This window comes from Phyllostomus discolor, chromosome 4 (genome assembly GCF_004126475.2).
Source record: "Phyllostomus discolor isolate MPI-MPIP mPhyDis1 chromosome 4, mPhyDis1.pri.v3, whole genome shotgun sequence".
Taxonomy (NCBI): domain Eukaryota; kingdom Metazoa; phylum Chordata; class Mammalia; order Chiroptera; family Phyllostomidae; genus Phyllostomus; species Phyllostomus discolor.
In genome coordinates, this window is record NC_040906.2 from 45,459,000 (window position 1) to 45,479,521 (window position 20,522).

The 20,522-nt window shown below is 37.9% G+C and overlaps 1 protein-coding gene across 1 annotated transcript in view; it reads left to right on the forward strand.

The window, feature by feature from the left end:
- The window catches only part of TTN (titin), a 270,387-nt gene that overhangs the window by 15,122 nt on the left and 234,743 nt on the right, over positions 1-20,522 (forward strand). Inside the window, 24 exon segments of the mRNA XM_036023238.1 lie at positions 751-882; positions 2,026-2,163; positions 2,744-2,881; positions 3,338-3,475; positions 6,639-6,932; positions 7,039-7,161; positions 8,294-8,575; positions 8,823-8,888; positions 9,609-9,867; positions 10,096-10,159; positions 10,597-10,812; positions 11,526-11,668; positions 12,651-12,853; positions 13,382-13,615; positions 13,724-13,968; positions 14,908-15,179; positions 15,303-15,467; positions 15,567-15,735; positions 15,842-17,535; positions 17,771-18,052; positions 18,485-18,751; positions 18,849-19,121; positions 19,252-19,515; positions 19,608-19,868. Of these exon segments, the coding sequence (XP_035879131.1) occupies positions 751-882; positions 2,026-2,163; positions 2,744-2,881; positions 3,338-3,475; positions 6,639-6,932; positions 7,039-7,161; positions 8,294-8,575; positions 8,823-8,888; positions 9,609-9,867; positions 10,096-10,159; positions 10,597-10,812; positions 11,526-11,668; positions 12,651-12,853; positions 13,382-13,615; positions 13,724-13,968; positions 14,908-15,179; positions 15,303-15,467; positions 15,567-15,735; positions 15,842-17,535; positions 17,771-18,052; positions 18,485-18,751; positions 18,849-19,121; positions 19,252-19,515; positions 19,608-19,868 (6,322 nt within the window).

Below are 20,522 nucleotides of genomic sequence, written 5' to 3' on the forward strand. Positions count from 1 at the left end.
GTTGTCAGTCAGGTGGTCTGAGAAATGAACTTCCAACTTTCTTTCCAGCTTGAATTTCGGTGACGACGTCTGAGAATGGCAAAGAGGCAAATGGGGACAACTGCCCCCTCCTCCCACCCAACACATACACCTTCGGGGCCAGATCCAACACGGCATCCTTCAGGGCACAAAGAATTTGGAAAATGTTTTGCCTAGGATATGTACAAAACTTTTTTCCCCATAAGGTCTCAGTTTTAGAAAAATAAGTCTTGGTATTTAAAACCATTGTAATATTTAGGAAAATTTTCAAAGCAAAAATATTGTATAAATACAGATTATAAATTGTCCATACTTGATTTTTCATGTATAAAATAAAAGGCTTTGACAATATTACTTCTAAGGCCTTCCACTCAATAATCCTGTGCTCTAAGATCACCTTTAGATGATCTTAGAAGTATGGAATAATGGTCTTAGTAGCATGGAATAATATTGCCATATATCCACTTACAGAAATTGGAAGTCTTTTCCAAAGAAAGCAAACCTTGTTGAATCCAACTTTTCCTCCCCAAGCAGTATAACTTATGGTTTAGACAGAAGAAGAGTATGGTCATATTGATGAAAATAAGATGATTTATTTTATTTAGTGATATGTCCAGAAAAAGGATTTTATTTCTTTTTTCAAGTCCCTGTTTTGTTATATTGAATAAACATTATGTCACTTCCATGAGAGATCAGGAGACAACAAGGTTTTGTTTTTATCATTGATTTCAGATAAGGAAAGAAACTGAAAAAACACTTGTACCCAAAGTAGTAATTTCTGCAACTAAAGCCAAAGAACAAGAAACTAGAATTTCTGGAGAAATTACTGCAAAGCAAGAACAAAAACAAATAACTCAAGAAATGGTAAGTTTGATTTTGTAAATAGATGGTAGTTCATTGACAAACACACTTCAGTTGGCTGCATGTGCTCTAAGTGACGGAGTCTTCTATGTGTGGTTTTTTTGTTGTTGTTCTCCTGTGTCGATTGTTGAAACTCTTTCACAATGGAAATTATCTTCTCACTGTGGCATTTCCAACTGTTGATCATTTTGGGGGAGCCTGCCTATCTATTAGAACAGTATAGGGCACATCTCTGGCATTTCTAGAGCATGCTTAAACAGAAGATATCACATTTCCATATCAAGGGTCACCCAGACCAGCAACCCAACTGTACAGTCAGCTTTTTCATGCGTGGCCTGAGCCCTCTGTCACTCTGATTGTAACACACAAATTACACAGTTGTAAGACACTTGCATGCACACACACACACGTCATGAACACTCCAACCAAATATCAAAAGAAAGTGAGGAGATGGTGCACATCAAGATCAGTACTTCTTCACAGAAGGGCCCTAATTATTGATCAGCAAGCACCTAGAAGTGTTTTCTGCTTTTGTGCCATATCCCATGTGGCAACAACCTTAATGTCGCCAGAATGCACTTCTCTCCTGTGTGTTAAATCAAATGTTAAATGCCAGAAAAGAGGTGTCTATTTTGAATTCTTTCATGTTCCAGGGATTGCCTGTGCTCACCTCTCTTGATCTCAAGCTCTTTGCTGATCCCAGAACTACTTTTTTAAAAAGGTCCAGCTGAGAACATTGTGTTTTAATACTGAAAAGGCTGGCCAGCAGCCACTGGGTTTATTTCCCTCTCCTACAGTGAGTGAGAGGCTTTGAATACATAATTAAGGCATAGATATCCCTTTTGCCTTTGCTGGTGACAGGCAGGTTCAGCCTGCTTAGGGTTAGGCAACCATTTGCTGTAGGCCACTCACTGGGCTCCATAAAGTATCAACTTGTCTCAAAGATGAGACCTTTTCAGTGATAGGACAGTTCACTGAGGGACAGGTAAGAAATAAAGAAGCCCATTCCTCAGAAAATCATAAGTCTATATTTTAAATACAAGTGAAGACCCTTGATATGGAAATGTGATATTTTCTCTCCTGAATGTTGCGAGATATCTTCTGTGCCCTTTGACACTCAAATCTTTATTTTACTCTGAAAATCAGATAAGACAGGAAACTGAGACAACCGCTGCATCCATGGTGGTAGTTGCCACTGCAAAGCCCACAAAACTAGAAACAATTCTGGGAGCTCAAGAAGAAATTGCCATACAACAAGATCAAATGCACATAACTCATGAAAAGGTGACAACTTCCTGCCGGTGTGAAATTCACTCTCATATCATTTCATTTGCAAGCCACCCTCATTGTCACCATGGGTCTTAATCATCACTTTTTCACCTCCTCTTCTTCTATAACTCATATAGAAAAACTTCATAATCTCTCACAAGCTTTTTACCACCTATCTAGGATTCACTGCCACTTTTCATTCCTAACCTTCAGTCTTTCTCTGGATGGTACTAACATGATATTGTAATTCACCGTAATATCTTCCTGTTGAAGTAGATCACAGACTACACATTTGTTAATAACATGCAGAAGTGTGTGTTATTTATGGCTCTACTAGAATTTCACATTAATTATGATAAGAATAATGTAAGAAAGAGAAATGCATCCTTTATTCTTTTGTTGCTAATCACATTATATATACCAATGAAGCAGTATGGATGATCAAAGCAACTCAGATGATGTAATTAAGTGTGATTAAAATGTCCTGAACTGGGGAGATATTTTGCTTCCTTTCTCAGTTTTGACTTTAGTTTCTTTTATTGGAGGATGTATGAAATTTAATGACCATTTTCTTGTTTTTTTATCATATAACCAGATACAAAAAGAAACTAGAAAAACAGTGGTACCTAAAGTTATAGTTGCCACACCCAAAGTCAAAGAACAAGATATAGTGTCAAGAAGTAGAGAAGGCATCACTACCAAAAGAGAGCAAGTTCAAGTAACTCAGGAAAAGGTGAATATAGCTATATGAGATGGGAAGAGTTTATTTTTAAACTGATTTCTAGTAAATCATTAACTATGATGTGCTATGAATTATTAATTTTTATTTTCCTCTTTCGAATTCTAAACTACAAACAAAATTGTAAATGTGTGATGGTTTACCATTAATTTTATTAGTACATTTGGTTTTCTTCCATCTATAACATTTGTAATTCATTTTATTCACCATTATTTTTGCATGAAGATTAGTATTTTTAGCCTGATTTTTAAGAGACAATATATGGAATCACCTGGAGTTTTCGTTAAGGTTAACATCTCTAAGTTTTGTGATGCCCACTCAGTGTGTGCGAACATTGCCAAGTCATAGTTAATGTCTCTTAACCCCGAATAACTAGGAGGGGGGATGGGTTGTACCATGTGTGTCTGAAGCCCTGTACAATTTAAACCTTGATTTTACTGTAATAATCAGATGAGAAGGGAAGCTGAGAAAACTGCCTTGTCTACAATAGCAGTTGCTACTGCTAAAGCCAAAGAACAAGAAACAATACTGAGAAGTAGAGAAAGAATGGCTACTAGACAAGAACAAATCCAAGTTACTCATGGAAAGGTGACTATTCCAAGTGTGAAGTCCCCTATTATAATACATTAATACCAAATTTCATGTGAAATCCCCTATTATAATACATTAATACCAAATCTCAGAATTTCTTATGTATGAGACACTATTAACCTAATTTATTTTTTTGATGATTAAAAATTAGAAACTAAAAAGCCCAATTATTTGTTATTGTTAATATTACTACATAATCCTTTCCCCACTGATCTCTTCACTATTATTTTCCACCTTTTATTATTACTATCTAGAAATTTTTTAGGAGTTGATGATTGAAATTGCATGCAGGCTAATTTTAATATACTCAATGAACATTAAAAAATGTACATGTAAATGATGAATCTTATTGATTGCTAAGAAGATGTATGTTTAGAGGGGGTCATCAATCCAGTATATTAATTTGTAAAGTATGGACTTATTTTAGGAGATTACCCATAATTTTCTTCATGTAGAGTGTTGTCTTTTTCCTCTTGTAAATATCAGATGAGAAAAGAAACTGAGAAAATTATAATGCCTGCTGTAGTAGCTCTCACTAAACCTACACAAGATACAATATTAAAATCTAGAGAAGGAATTATCCAACCAGAATAAATATCCATAAGCCATGAAAATGTTATTTGTAGCCATGAAATTTCTATGAATTAATTTATTTACCATGACTGTCTTTTACCCCATATGAGCTATTTACCTAATTTTAGTCTTCATTGCTAACACAGTGTCTAAAGATCAGCAACTAAAGTATTTTCAGTTTCTTCAGCTTCATGACTGAGTCCTGTCTGTATTTCCCTCAGTATTGTTTCCTATCCCTGTATCTTTGGGGTTTTTTCTAAGATGTGACTTCAGATCACCTTCTGAAGCATTCACCTAAGTCTGACTGTGAATGCCATGTCAGCCTTTCAGAAATCTCCTTGAGGACAGAAATTCCAATATGTAACATACTTCATGAGTGATTATATTTGAATTTTGTTATTTCTAAATCACTTAAATTTGACTGTCTTACTTTTGTTGTTAAAAATTAGCTAAAAATGGAAGCTGAAAAATTGTCTATACCCAAAGTAAGAGTTACCACTGCAAAACCTACTGAACCAGCCACATTACCAAGAACTAGAGAAGGATTTGCTATTAAGCAAGAACAGATACATCTGTTTCGTGAAGAGATGAAAACTGATGCTGTGGAGGTGAAAAGCGTTGTTTCATCCCATTTCATCATCAGCTCTCATAACCTTTCATCCATCATGAGTTGTTGTGCCCCTCATGTTCCATTTAATCGTTTAACTGATCAACAAAACATCAGTGGTGATTAGATTCAGTACAGGTCCTCCAGTGGAACAGTTAGCATTTCTGTTTGTGAAAAGCCAGATTAAGTAACACTTTTGTTTGTGTCTTCTAAATTAATTCCCACTATTTAGAATAATTTGGAGTCTCTTTGTTCAATGAGGGATGTTAGAGGCCACTAAGAAATAAAAGCCCACAAAATGGCATACAAGTATGTATATGAATTTTGATGTAAATTAAACTCAAGGAAAAATATATAGGTGCTTCTCCAATTTAAAACGCCCTACTATATTTAAGATTCCTTTTTGTGTGAAAGTTTTAGAACAAGATCTGTATATTTCTTTTGAAAAAGACCATTTCTTTAAGCCTAGTTTCTCATTGTTAAAATAAAACTAAAAGTCAAGCTGACTACCATGTAGATTGGTTGGAAAGTTCAAATGAGATGTAATGTAAATGCAATCACTCTACATGTGAAGTTATATATAAATAAGATAATATATACTATATAATGTACTACATAGTATATAATATATAAGATAATATAAAATTATATAGTATATAATCTGTTGAAAATGTTAACATGTTAAAACATCTATAAAATTAAAATCAACTAATGGCCTACATAGTTAAAAAATAAAAAAGAAACCAACAGATGAACAAAACTTAATTCACCTAAGCCTCACATATATTTTACAGTTTCTCCTAAAATGCAATCTAAATTGAAGATGGTATTTGTAATTCTTCAAAGCAGGTTAATTAGAATGTGGCTTCCTAGAAAGAAGTGCTAGATAAAGCTCATGATCACCTAAAGTCCCAATTCTTTAAAAAAAAAACCCTCATTTTTACCTTAAATAGTTCAGATAACAGCTTTAACAGATGTACAGGTAGCATACTTGGAAACTATTTCAGATGCAATCTATATTCTATTCACAACAGTAGAAAAGAAAACTGACATGAACAAAATATGCCCGCAGTAATATCCCCCAGTGGAAAGAGCACTGGGGGACACGGCGATGGGATTTTTACAATATGTTCCTTTCGAGTATTGCGTAGACTCAATCTAAAAGAGAATCTCCTTTGCAAACTGTGTTCCCATTTATGTTCATTGAATTCATAGAAATGAGAAAGTATCATTTCAGTTTCCATCTTTCCTTTAATTTCCAGTGATAATAAAAGCGAATTGCCCTTCACTAGGAAAGTTTGTTCCCTTGAATACAAATATGACAACACTTTTTCATGCTAATCACAATGTCTTCATTCATGTGTTTTAAGAGGGATGTTTTCTTATAGATTAAGAAACTCTTATGACTGCAGAATCATAAGTAAATTAATATGCTTCACTGTTCATGAGCTTTCATATTATGACAGATTTGCATGCGACTGTACAACTTTGTAGCAACAGATTTTTGTGGGTGGGTCTACGATTAAATACATTTTTATCATCGCTGTCATTGTGTCAACACAAGAGCAAATGACTGAGAAGACAGTAAAAAGAATCAATGAAGATAACCAGTCCCAAAGTTCCGATTTCTCAAGTTCCAATTGACTGCCTTAGCCATAATGCTTGAAAAACCCAAACTTCTTACTGTTTTACATACATATTGTGTTGTCCTGTGTTGTGTGTGATTTAATGTCTAATTTAAATAAGCAGGTGTTTACAGAGTTTATCTAACTAGATTTCCGTACATTTTAATAATCAGTGAAACATTAAGTTCTTCAATGCATTTGTATTTCTGGAGACACGTACATAGGTATATGACATGGGTGCCACGTGACTACATGCCTTTAGGCATTTGTCTGTTCTTGATGGCTATCCTACGAGAAGATGGCCCCACCTGACTTTGACATTACTCTGTATTAATTTTGGAAAATTTATTTCCAGGTGGGGGTTGAGAAAAAGGCAGAAGCTGTAGCAACAGTTGTTGCTGCGGTAGACCAAGCCCGTGTCAGAGAGCCCAGAGAGCCCGGGCATCCTGAACAATCATATGCTCAGCAGACCACTTTAGAGTATGGATATAAGGAGCATGTTTCTACCACAAAAGTAGCTGAGCCTCCCCAGCGTCCTGCCTCGGAACCCCAAGTTGTCCCTAAAGCAGTCAAACCTAGAGTGATTCAAGCTCCTTCTGAGACTCATATCACAACTACTGATCAAATGGGAATGCATATATCATCACAGGTGAGTCTGTACTTGCTGCCTTTCTTTTTCATACACTGGGAAAGCAAGCTTAACTGCTGTGGTCATCTGGTGAACAGTGATATCACTGAGTTTTATTTCAATGCAGATCAAGAAAACTACAGATGTAACAACTGAAAGATTAGTCCATGTGGATAAACGCCCCCGCACAGCAAGCCCTCACTTTGCCGTTTCAAAAATTTCTGTTCCTAAGACAGAACATGGATATGAGGTAAGAAGTTGGAGAGCATGACGATGCAGTTATCTTTGGTATAGGCCAATGTGGCTGCTGTTAGGGAACATCCATTTGCATGCACGGTGGACTTGGAGCCCCTGAAGTGTGGTTTTCTGACACTCGCCCTGCAGGGTGAGCCTGGAATAGCAGGCGGTTATCTGAAGGGACACAAATTCATACAGGCTCCTCTGTTTCACATTTTGTAATTATGTTATTTACTTTTCTTCTGCTATGAGACATTTCAGAGTAACAACTGAGAATGTTTATAAATACTAAAGACAGATATTAAGAAATCATATAGTGATATGCTCAATATAGCAAGATGGAGAGGTGGTATTTTGTGGTGGTTGGTTTAGATTGCGGAGCCAAATGGCCCTGAATTAGTGTTCTGGCTCTGCCCCTTATTAGCTCTGTCCTTGGGGCAAGTTAATACATGTAAAACCTTTGCAAGTCGATGGCACATAATAACCCTCAATATTTGTCACTCTTGTCCTTATTATATACATCCAAGATGTAGAACCCAAATCTTATATACTTTCAAAGACTGGTAAGGTACATTTGATACCTATATTTGGGATAGTCCCAAATTACTATTGAAACTGAATTATAGACAGTAGCAGAATAAAAGCAGTAAGGAAGCCTTTAAATTATTTTTCTGAATGTCTTCATTTTAACCTTTCAAAGAGATTTGTGGTTGAAACCTAAAGATGCTATTTAAAAATAGTTCTTAGGAATTTACCAAGTATTTTAGCCATTTCCTGATTTTGAATATCTCAGGATTTTCAAATGCAGCATTGGGATGATTAAGTGAAAATTCAAAACTGAGCTTTAGAAGACCCTCAGTCCCTTTATGATAAGAGTGTAAAATAAGGAGTTTTAAATACCACTCTTTGAGAAAGATATGTTCAATATATTTTGCAAAGTGGCAGAAATGGCAATGAGCTTATAACTGGCTTATCTCTGACTTTCCACTAACACTAAAGTGATAATGAGAACATTAAAAACCATGAGCCACATAGAAGAAAGTAGACTTGGACTCGCAGCAGGAGTGCTAGTGGCAAGGCTCTTCTCAGTGACAACATGGATAACAGATAAGTGACTTTATTTCCTGACTCCGTTTCCACTTTAGGCATCAATAGCCGGTAGTGCTATTGCCACATTACAAAAAGAGTTGTCAGCCACATCTTCTGCTCAGAAGATCACCAAATCAGTGAAGGCGCCCACTGTGAAGCCTGCCGAGACTAGAGTGAGAGCAGAGCCCACTCCCTCACCCCAGTTCCCCTTCACTGACACACCTGAGACTTACAAGAGTCAAGCTGGCATTGAAGTAAAAAAGGAAGTAGGGGTGAGCATCGCTGATAGCACAGTCCGTGAAGAGCACTTTGAAGTACGTCACAGACGTGAAGTCAAGGTGGGTCCCTGGACTGCATGATGTTTCTTGATCCATATCTATGAATCAGGGCCAGATATTCAGCGGTTTGTACTATAGAAGTCGTCCGCCAGACGCCTTGCCTTTCTCCTTTACTATGCTCAAAATTAATGTTATTGGGTCACAACTCTTGGTCTCAACTTTATAATTTTATAATTTTGCATGAGCTGAACATCTGAGATTTCCCATAATCTCATGGGTGTTATGTAAACACGTTTTGTCCTCGTAGGTGACAGAAAAAGCAAGAGTGCCCACGCCTGCTGAAATCCCTGTCACTCCGCCGACTTTGGTCTCGGTGAGTAAAGAGGTTGATTGTGTTGGACCGTGTGCATTCCCCGGCAGATAATTTTGAAACATGCAAAGATCAGTTTCTCAAATTGGAAAATGGCATTAGTGAGGTTACAAATGCTAATTTTAAGACCATACACTATTTGGCAAATAAAGGGGAATTCTGTGTGGCAACCATCAGTCGTGTAGCCAACAGATTGTGTGGGTTTCTGTTATGTGTAAGGCAGTATTGAGAACATATGGAGATGCAGCCTTCTGAAGTCTTTGCCTCGCTATCAGAGAAAATGTCCACAAACAAGCAAGATAAAATATAGGAGGTACTAAGCACCACAGCAGAGAGAGGATAAAGCAGAAGGATAAGTTACTTGGAATTTGGGGCTCCATGGAAAGCTTTGTTGCAAAGGTAGCATTCACAACTGATCATTCAGCTTTGTTAAGATTTGGCTATGCAAGAATCAGAGAGAGTACAGCATTGCCCCATACTATATGGCATTAATACGGTTCACCTTACCAATTTGGAAATACCTTGCATTTGTTTCAGCTTCAGGATATTCCAATTTCCAAAGAAGTGTCTTTACTAATATTTCTAGAATCCTCATCTTAAAAAAAACACACATTTTATGTCAATGAGAATGTACATGTTCAAATCCCCACATTTGCCATAAGATGTAGATATGATGAGTGAAGGTGCACATGTACCAATACATCCTTTTTCTTTTCTCTTCAGGGCTTAAAAAATGTGACTGTCATAGAAGGTGAATCTGTTACCTTGGAGTGCCACATCTCTGGATACCCATCCCCAAAAGTGACATGGTACAGGGAAGACTACCAAATAGAAAGTTCCATTGACTTCCAGATAACTTTCCAGAGTGGAATTGCTCGTCTCATGATCCGTGAAGCCTTTGCAGAAGATAGCGGGCGGTTTACCTGCAGTGCTGTGAATGAGGCTGGGACCGTCAGCACGTCCTGCTATCTGGCTGTGCAGGGTTAGTGACCACACTCCCTCCGTCCTTCTGCACATGCCTTCACTGTCATTCATCACTCTTGGCTGACACTTCTCTCCACAATACCGTGTCTGCATTTCTCATGACCATGTCCCCCTTTGGAACTAGGGATCAATTACAGAGTCAACTTAATTGTCATACTAAGCAAGGGGTCACTAACAAAATGGACTAAATGCTTGACTTAAAAGAAAAACTTCTGTCTTTTTCCAGTGTCAGAAGAGTTTGAAAAAGAAACCACAGCCGTGACTGAGAAATTTACCACAGAAGAGAAACGGTAAGACGTTTTGCTGCTAATGAGCTTTTGGTCCAGTCGACCTTTAAACAATATGTGTTTGAACTGCGTGGGTTCACTTACACATGGGTTTTTTCAATAAGCACTGTCAACCCTCTTGTCTGTGTGGCTTCACATCTGCAGATTCAACCAACCAGGGATCAGAAACAACATGTTCACATTCCCAACTGCAGATTCCCCACAGGGAACTGAAAATACTGTTTTTGATTTGTGGTTGTGTGCATTTGTGAATGTGAAACCAATGGATGGGACGGCTGACTTTAGAGTCGAAAGGTGTATGTGGATTTTTGATTGTGCCGTGTCAGGGCCCCTCACCTCCTCTTTGTTCAAGAGTCAGCTGCACAGTTTTGATTTTTCAGTTCCTTTAGTATTGGCAATTTGCAACCCAGAAGCTAATGTGGAGGAAATTCTCTTTCCAGCTTTGTGGAGTCAAGAGATGTGGTGATGACTGACACCAGCATCATGGAGGAGCGAGCAGAGCCTGGAGAACCTGCGGCTCCTTTCTTCATTTCAAAACCAGTGGTCCAGAGACTGGTGGAAGGTGGGAGCGTTGTGTTTGAGTGCCAGGTGGGCGGCAACCCAAAGCCCCATGTCTACTGGAAAAAGTCTGGCGTTCCTCTAACCAGCGGATACAGGTATTTTGATGGCTGGATGATGCAGTTCTCTGTGATTTGCATGACATGTATATGAAGCCTAGAGAGAAGCAGAATATACGTATGACACCATTCCCAAAAGGCAGGCTCTTTTATTATAGAGCCTTCCTAGTGTGTTTTCACGTGTTGGTACAAAGTCTTTCTGAGAAACAAAGCCATGTGACAAAGTGGATAGAAGATATATCTCTTTATATACTAGTTTGATTCATTTGTAGTGCCAGTAAAATAGAGAAAATGTGTATTTTCACAGGTATTTTTATACACACACATTTTTTCCAAAAGAATCTGAGGCAACTTTTAACAAAAACACATAAGTCACTAAAAGATAAAAGAGTAAGGGTCATATAATGAAGAAAGTCAGTTATACATGAAAATTAATGCTAACAAATTTGCTGCAATTAAATATATTTGGAATATATCTGAATCCAGTAGTACTTATTTCCATATATCTGAATCCAGTAGTACTACATTTATTTATTTTAAAGAATATTCATACCTTTTAACTTGTTCATTCCTTATCACTCATGGCCATGTACTTTCCTCAATAGTCAGCAATCTTATAGTTATATTCTACAGTAGGGCTTCATCACATGTTTAGGATCATTGAATTTTATATTACAGATCCACGTAAGGATTATTTTCCTCACCTAAGCATTATTATATGACTGAATTTTTGTGCGTTTATTTTCATAAAGATACAAAGTGATTTACAACAGACAAACTGGCGAGTGCAAACTGGTGATTTCAATGACTTTTGCCGATGATGCTGGAGAATACACTATTGTTATTCGTAATAAGCATGGGGAAACTTCAGCATCTGCCTCCTTGCTTGGAGAAGGTGGGTGCAAGTCTAAGTAGTACCTATGTGCATGGTAAGAACACAAACGCATGGAGATAGCAGCTCTGTGTGTTTATCGAAAGGTCTGTTGTAGTGCCCTGGTTCTGACACTGGTTCTTCTCAATCTCTTTCCTTCTTGGCCACAACCATAACAGGAAGTGTTTTAGACTACGTGGCCTCGAAAGCCATACTGGTGCTAAACTTCTAAGTTTCTAGCAATAGTTTCTATTTGGTGGCATTCCTTTGGTGCATACCATGCCTTTAAAGATGCAGAATTCTAAATGTACTTGCCTTCCAAACCCAGGCAGATAATATCAGTGAGTACAAGGATGATAATGGCCAACTGAAGAGTATATGCCCTGCCACAAGGGGGCAGTAGTGCCCTATCTCTACTGTGTGGTTGTCAGGCATACTTGTATCAGGTGCCATGTTGCTAGAGTTTCTGATATTTTATAGAAAAACTAGAAATCACGATTTTCAAAATTTATAAGTAATTTGAAAAGAAATGTAATTGCATCCAGACCAAACAAAATATATCTATGAGTCGCCATTATCTTTGCTTAGCTGCTCACATTTACAGTGCCCCCCCCCCAAGTTCTGTCTCATTTGACCTGCTCAATATCCATTAGAGAAAGTTAGAATATTATCCCCACTTAGCAGATAAAGCATTCAAGACCTAGTAAGATAAATGAATTGCAAAAAGTCACACAGAAAATTGGAAAAACCTCTAGGATACACCCAAAGGAGTGACTGCTAATGTAAAAGTCTTTCTACAATAGTAATGGCTGGTTTGACTTACTAGTCTAAGTTTGGTGTTGAAATTCAATCTAGTTAGTATTTATTGAGCACTTGGATAGTAAAATTTAGAAAATCAGTCTTTTGGTTATCAACTTTCCCTAGCATGTGGCTTGTCAGAATGAACAACAAGATAAAAGCTTTTACATAAGAAAATTATAAATTAACTTATGTTCTCAACTCCTAGCTGATTATGAGTCACTGATGAAGTCCCAAGAAATGCTTTACCAGACACAAATGACTGCATTCGTGCAAGAACCTAAAGTTGGAGAAATAGCACCTGGATTTGTATACTCTGATTATGAAAAAGAGTATGAAAAAGAACAGGCCTTAATTAGGAAGAAAATGGCCAAAGATACTGTAATGGTCAGAACTTTTGTAGAAGACCAAGTGAGTATAGCAATAATGAGCATGTAAACCATTTTATGAATTATACTATCCTCCCACAATTCCCCTTTTTGTTTGATATTTTCCTTTTCAAGGGATGGAGTCATGTTAGACTACTATGAGTAGGTTCAGGTTCACTGCTGGCAAGTTTCCTCAATCTTCACAACATTTTGCATGTATGGCTTTAGAAACAGATTATATATATGCAACAAAATATGACATTATTGTAAGGATCACATATATGCCAAAAAAGACAAATAGTAGCGTGACTATGTTCATTACTGCCGAGGTCCCTTTATCTGTATGATGAACATCCCAGCTGTAACCCATGCTTTTAGAATACCGTTTACTTAAGATGCTGCAGCATAAACCAGCAAAGATCATCATAGTGCAGACTGAAAACCAAAAAGCTTTCTAAGTTTTTCTCCCAGTTAAAAACTTGAACCTTATCTCTGAACCTAATATACTTCAGAATTTCTATCAGTGAGGATATATTTTTTTAACAAACTGTCACTTTTTTTTACTATATAGGAATTCCACATTTCTTCCTTTGAGGAGAGACTTATTAAAGAAATTGAATACAGAATAATAAAGACGACATTAGAAGAACTTCTCGAAGAAGATGGAGAAGAAAAAATGGCAGTTGACATTTCTGAATCTGAAGCTGTTGAAGCAGGATTTGATTTAAGAGTCAAAAATTATAGAATTCTTGAGGGGATGGGTGTTACTTTTCATTGCAAGATGTCTGGATATCCATTACCCAAGGTAAAATATAAACACTTATCATACCTCCATGGCACAAAAAAAGATACAAATAGGTTACACTGTAACTATTTTATCTACATTTAATTCATGCATCCATGGTATTTGCAGATTGCGTGGTACAAAGATGGCAAGCGCATCAGACATGGGGAGAGATACCAAATGGACTTCCTACAAGACGGCAGAGCTAGTCTGCGCATACCTGTGGTCCTTCCAGAAGATGAAGGAATCTATACTGCATTTGCCAGCAATATTAAAGGAAATGCGATCTGCTCTGGGAAACTGTATGTAGAGCCTGCTGCTCCACTTAGTGCTCCGATGTATATGCCCACACCAGAGCCAATGAGCAGAATCAGGTAAGACTCATAAACAATTTGAGTTGACTAGTGTTTAAACTATTTATTTAAAACACCAAATAATTCCAGTAGCAAATTGCTATTGTGTTGGTGGGGCAGGGAGGCGGGGTAGAGGATGAGGTATGAAGGCTGAGGCAGCACAGAAATTTGCCATTAGCAATTCCAATAATTGATGAGTTTTATTTCTTGCCCATGTCTATGCTGAGCAAAGCATTTTAATTAATGTGACGTACTGTTCATTTTGCCAGTATTATAACTAATATAATGAAAGCTGTAAGGTTTATCTTGCACTTGATTTTACATGTGTTAGCCCTAATTATACAATGACATTGCAATGTAGGGGTTGTTATTTCTAGTTTGAAAGTGAGAACACCGAGTCTCTGAAAGCCTGTGAAAACTGCCTTAGTTTACCCAAGTGGAAGTGCCAGAACTCAAAATCTAATCCAAGCTATTCTGGCTGCAAAGTATAGATAGGATTTTGTTTCCAAGAATGATTTCTATGATTTTCCTCCTTTGGGGTAAAGAAGTATGTTTTTCTTTTTTTTTCATAAATTTATGCATTGATTTATTTCATCAAACTACATTTACTGAGATGTTTTGGTAGTGGGATCGAAAAGGTTTGGTGACGAAATCAAGGTGGTGGGAGAAAGACAGTATTGGGATCATTCCGAGATTCTGAGTCCCCAGATACCTGGCTATGTTAAGGGACTACTGACTGGATTGAGAATATATGAAAAACATAGTTTTGGGGGCTATCATAATCTAGTCCATTTTGGATCTCAGTGAGTTTGAGGTGCCTTCTGCAACATACAGGAAGTAAATTATAAAATAACATTGATGATCAAGAAATAAATAGGTTTGTTTATTCTGCTTATTTATTTATTTTATTTATGAGTTTTCTTTATGCCTCATGAAAATCTCATTTCTTTGGTTTTTCAGATCTATTTCCCCACGTTCAGTGAGCAGGTCTCCTATACGCATGTCTCCTGCAAGGATGTCTCCTGCAAGGATGTCCCCTGCACGCATGTCCCCTGCACGCATGTCTCCTGGACGTAGGCTGGAGGAAACAGATGAGTCACAACTGGAGAGACTGTATAAGCCAGTCTTCGTGTTAAAACCTGCTTCTTTCAAATGTTTAGAAGGGCAAACTGCCAGGTTTGACTTAAAGGTTGTGGGTAGACCTATGCCCGAGACCTTCTGGTTTCATAATGGTAAGTAAGATAAATTTTTGCTCACAAATTATTAAACTCCAAAATTAGCTTATATGTGTGTCAAACAATTTTAAGAAACTATTTTAACAATCTGTTTTCTTTTTTACTTCTTTTTTTTGACAGGCCAGCAAGTCATCAATGACTATACCCATAAAGTAGTCATTAAAGAAGATGGTACCCAATCCCTGATCATTGTCCCTGCAACCCCTAGTGATTCTGGGGAATGGACTGTGGTTGCCCAAAACAGGGCAGGCAAATCTTCAATTTCAATGACTTTAACTGTGGAAGGTATTTGCTCTTAAAATAAAAAAGAACTTACCTTATCACTTGGGTTATAAACAGGTATTTCAGCCTTGTTCACTCTAAATCATGACCCCTCTCTTTCAGCTGTGGAACATCAGGTTAAACCAGTGTTTGTGGAAAAACTGAAAAATGTCAATATAAAGGAGGGTTCCCGACTTGAAATGAAAGTCAGAGCTACAGGGAACCCTAACCCTGACATTGTGTGGTTGAAAAACAGTGAGATCATTGTACCTCATAAATATCCAAAAATCAGGTACATTTGCTTTGGAATAATAAAAAACTAAGTCATTCTGCAAACTCAATAACCAAGGAAGCAACAACTACTTCATATACTGATGATTTTTTTCCTTTTTTTTTAGAATTGAAGGAACCAAGGGAGAAGCTGCCCTTAAAATCGATTCCACTGTCAGTCAAGATTCTGCCTGGTATACTGCAACTGCTATTAATAAGGCTGGCCGGGACACTACCAGATGCAAAGTAAATGTTGAAGTTGAGTTTGCAGAGCCTGAACCAGAGAGAAAATTGATCATCCCGCGGGGGACATACAAAGCAAAGGAAATTGCAGCCCCAGAACTGGAGCCCCTCCATTTACGATATGGTCAAGAGCAGTGGGAGGAGGGTGACCTTTATGACAAAGAGAAACAACAGAAACCATTTTTTAAGAAAAAACTCACTTCCTTAAGACTCAAGCGCTTTGGACCTGCCCACTTTGAATGCAGACTAACACCAATCGGTGACCCAACGATGGTGGTGGAATGGCTCCATGATGGAAAGCCACTCGAAGCAGCCAACAGGCTTCGTATGATCAATGAATTTGGGTATTGCAGTCTTGACTATGGGGTTGCATATTCTAGAGACAGCGGCATCATTACTTGCAGAGCCACTAACAAATATGGGACAGATCACACATCTGCTACCCTTATTGTTAAAGATGAGAAAAGCCTTGTGGAAGAATCCCAACTGCCTGAGGGCAGGAAAGGCTTGCAGAGAATTGAAGAGTTAGAGAGGATGGCTCATGAAGGTGCACTTACAGGTGTAACAACAGATCAGAAAGAGAAGCAAAAGCCTGACATTGTCTTGTTCCCAGAGCCAGTAAGAGTACTTGAAGGGGAGACTGCTAGGTTCCGTTGCCGAGTAACAGGGTACCCTCAGCCCAAAGTCAACTGGTACCTCAATGGACAGCTCATCCGCAAAAGCAAAAGGTTCAGAGTTCGATATGATGGCATTCATTATCTGGACATCGTGGACTGTAAATCCTACGATACAGGTGAAGTCAAAGTCACTGCAGAAAATCCAGAAGGTGTGACAGAGCATAAAGTGAAACTGGAGATCCAACAGAGGGAAGACTTTAGGTCCGTCCTTAGGCGAGCCCCCGAACCAAAGCCCGAGTTTCGTGTACACGAACCTGGAAAACTTCAGTTTGAGGTACAAAAAGTAGATAGACCTGTTGACACCACCGAAGCCAAGGAAATAGTGAAGTTGAAAAGGGCTGAGAGAATCACTCATGAAAAGGTGTCTGAAGAATCAGAAGAGCTGCGCAGTAAATTCAAGCGCAGAACAGAGGAAGGATATTATGAAGCCATTACTGCTGTGGAGCTCAAGTCTCGTAAAAAGGATGAATCCTATGAAGAACTCCTAAAGAAGACAAAAGATGAACTTCTCCACTGGACCAAAGAGCTAACCGAAGAGGAGAAGAAAGCCCTTGCTGAAGAAGGCAAAATCACGATTCCAACGTTTAAACCTGATAAAATCGAACTAAGTCCTAGTATGGAGGCCCCTAAAATCTTTGAAAGAATCCAAAGCCAAACAGTGGGCCAAGGATCTGATGCACACTTCCGAGTCAGGGTTGTGGGAAGACCAGATCCTGAATGTGAATGGTACAAAAATGGTGTCAAGATTGAACGCTCTGACCGGATTTACTGGTACTGGCCTGAAGACAATGTTTGTGAACTGGTCATAAGAGATGTGACTCCTGAAGACTCTGCCAGCATTATGGTGAAAGCCATCAATATAGCTGGGGAAACCTCAAGTCATGCATTCTTACTTGTCCAAGGTAATTCGAATGTCTTTCATTTGATGGATCTGTCTCTATTTATCCATGAATATCCTATAGTGTATTTGTTATTTTCTTTTTTTTAAGCTAGAATGTTTTTTTTAAGTTTTATTTTAATCATTGTTCAAGTACAGTTTTCTCCCTTTTACTCCCATTATTTTTTATTTTCTTTCCCCATTATTCAAACTGCAAATTTAGTTGAATATAATGGGCTTTTCTCTCTTTTTTCTTGTAGCCAAGCAATTGATCACTTTTACACAAGAATTACAAGATGTTGTTGCTAAGGAAAAAGACACCATGGCAACCTTTGAATGTGAAACTTCAGAGCCATTTGTCAAAGTGAAATGGTTTAAAGATGGTGTGGAGATTCATACAGGAGATAAATATAGGATGCACTCAGACCGAAAGGTTCACTTCCTCTCCATACTGACAATTGACACAGCTGATGCTGAAGACTATAGCTGTGTACTTGTGGAAGATGAAAATGTAAAAACAACGGCCAAACTTGTTGTTGAAGGTAGTAAATAACTCTTTCAATGTGTGCTTAAGTTATAAAGTCACCCTTAAAATCTAATAAAATAAGCTATGCAGAATTTTCCTGTCATAAAAAAAATTAGTAGGGAACTGGATATAAGCTCCTTAGAAAGAATCGTGAATTTATACTATTAATCAAGAAGGTTGACAATTTGAATTTTTAAAAAGCAAGGTTTTTATGTCTTGTTTTTACATTTTTTATTGAAACATAAGTCTATGGTTTAAAAAATAATTAAAAATTAAAGTGATTCCTTTTTATCGAATATTTATTACTCAGTCCATCAGAAAGTAGATATTAAGAATATTCCTAATAGTATGGAAGAGATAAGAGATGTATAAGGAATTTCTCTATCCTAAGTCTAGGTGTGTAACTCTCCAGCAAAATTAACTTTTTAAAAAAAATCTTATGCCTCAGGTGCTGTTATTGAGTTTGTAAAAGAACTTCAAGACATAGAAGTTCCAGAATCATTTTCAGGAGAGTTAGAGTGCATTATATCCCCAGAAAATATAGAAGGCAAATGGTATCACAATGATGTGGAGCTTAAATCCAATGGCAAATACTCAATTACATCTCGCCGTGGACGTCAGAACCTTACAGTCAAGGATGTAACCAAAGAGGACCAGGGAGAATACAGCTTTGTTGTTGATGGGAAGAAGACAACCTGTAAACTAAAGATGAAACGTAAGTTTTCCCATTCCTGTTGGCCTACAGTGAGCACCATTATAGTTTATTGATAAACAATGATCATAAAATTCTTTTTTCTGCCCATATTTCACAGCCCGCCCCATTGCTATCCTACAAGGACTTAGTGATCAAAAAGTCTGCGAAGGTGACATTGTGCAGCTTGAAGTTAAAGTCTCCTTAGAAAATGTGGAAGGCGTCTGGATGAAAGATGGCCAAGAAGTGCAGCCCAGCGACAGGGTTCACATTGTGATAGACAAACAGTCACACATGCTGCTCATTGAAGACATGACTAAAGAGGATGCTGGAAATTACTCCTTCACCATTCCAGCCCTCGGACTGTCGACCACTGGGCGCGTCTCTGTCTACAGTGAGTGCAGCTTCCATAGTTTTATGTGTACATTGTCCAGGGAGGTACAGAACTTGAATGAACAAACATTTGAAACAGAATTCATGTTCATAGCTATTTTATTTTTGTGTGTCTCTGTGTGGTTTTGCAGGTGTTGAAGTGATAACACCTCTAAAGGATGTTAATGTGCTTGAGGGTACCAAGGCTATTCTTGAATGTAAGGTCTCCGTCCCTGATGTGACTTCTGTTAAATGGTATTTAAATGATGAGCAAATCAAGACTGATGATCGCATACAAGCCATTGTCAAAGGCACTAAGCAGCGACTAGTGATTAACCGGACCCATGCTTCTGACGAAGGGCCGTACACGCTGATGGTTGGCAGAGTCGAGACCAGCTGTAATCTCTCTGTAGAAAGTAAGGATTCTTCAGTTTACCTGAGCATTATTTTAAGCATTCTATGTTCCCAGTGTAATAATAACCAAGTGATTATTTTCTGTTTTCCCCAGAAATAAAAATTATAAGGGGTCTTCAGGACCTTACCTGTACAGAAACCCAAAATGTGGTCCTTGAGGTGGAGCTCTCCCACTCAGGAATTGATGTCTTGTGGAATTTTAAGGACAAGGAACTCAAGCCCAGTTCTAAATATAAAATTGAAGCTCATGGAAAAATATATAAGTTGACAGTTCTAAATATGATGAAAGATGATGAAGGAGAATATACATTTTATGCTGGAGAAAATATGACATCTGGGAAACTTACTGTGGCAGGTGGGTGCCTTTATCACCTACCCTGAGTTCCTATGCGAGACAGATATTCTAACATGACAAGTTGTTGCCAGATTCCCATCAGTTCCTCACTCCCATGCCTCTGTTTATGCTGTTCTCAAAGCCAGCAGTGCACTCAGCACTGTCACATCCACCCGAAATGTTCTTCCAAGGCAGACCTACCTCAAGTGCTTTCCCTTCTGTGAAGGCTTCCTTAACCTCCCCATCTGTATAAGGCCTCACAACTCCAACATCAGGATCACTTTATGTGTGCTGCTCTCATGCTCCTTACCATGTACTTGTTTTATTCCCCATTTCTCTTCTTGCACCAGAGTATAAGCTCCCAAGACCTGGAATGGCTTCTTTCTCTTCTGTGTGTACTGCAGTGTATTGCATGTGAAAGATGATCAGTAGATGTTTGCCGAATCGAGCTTTACTTAAACTTTCCTACTCTAAAGATGTATTTTTAAGTCACTTTTATTTCTATAATTTTTGTGTTTTTTGTTTCCTTCATACTTTTTTATGAATCCCGTGAATATCTTAAAAACATAACTCAGTGTATCTGTGTATCTCTTTCTTATGGCATGAAGCAGACTATTGTCATTCAGCAGAAATCCTTAGCTTTAAAATGAAGAATTAAAAGGATAAACTAATGCT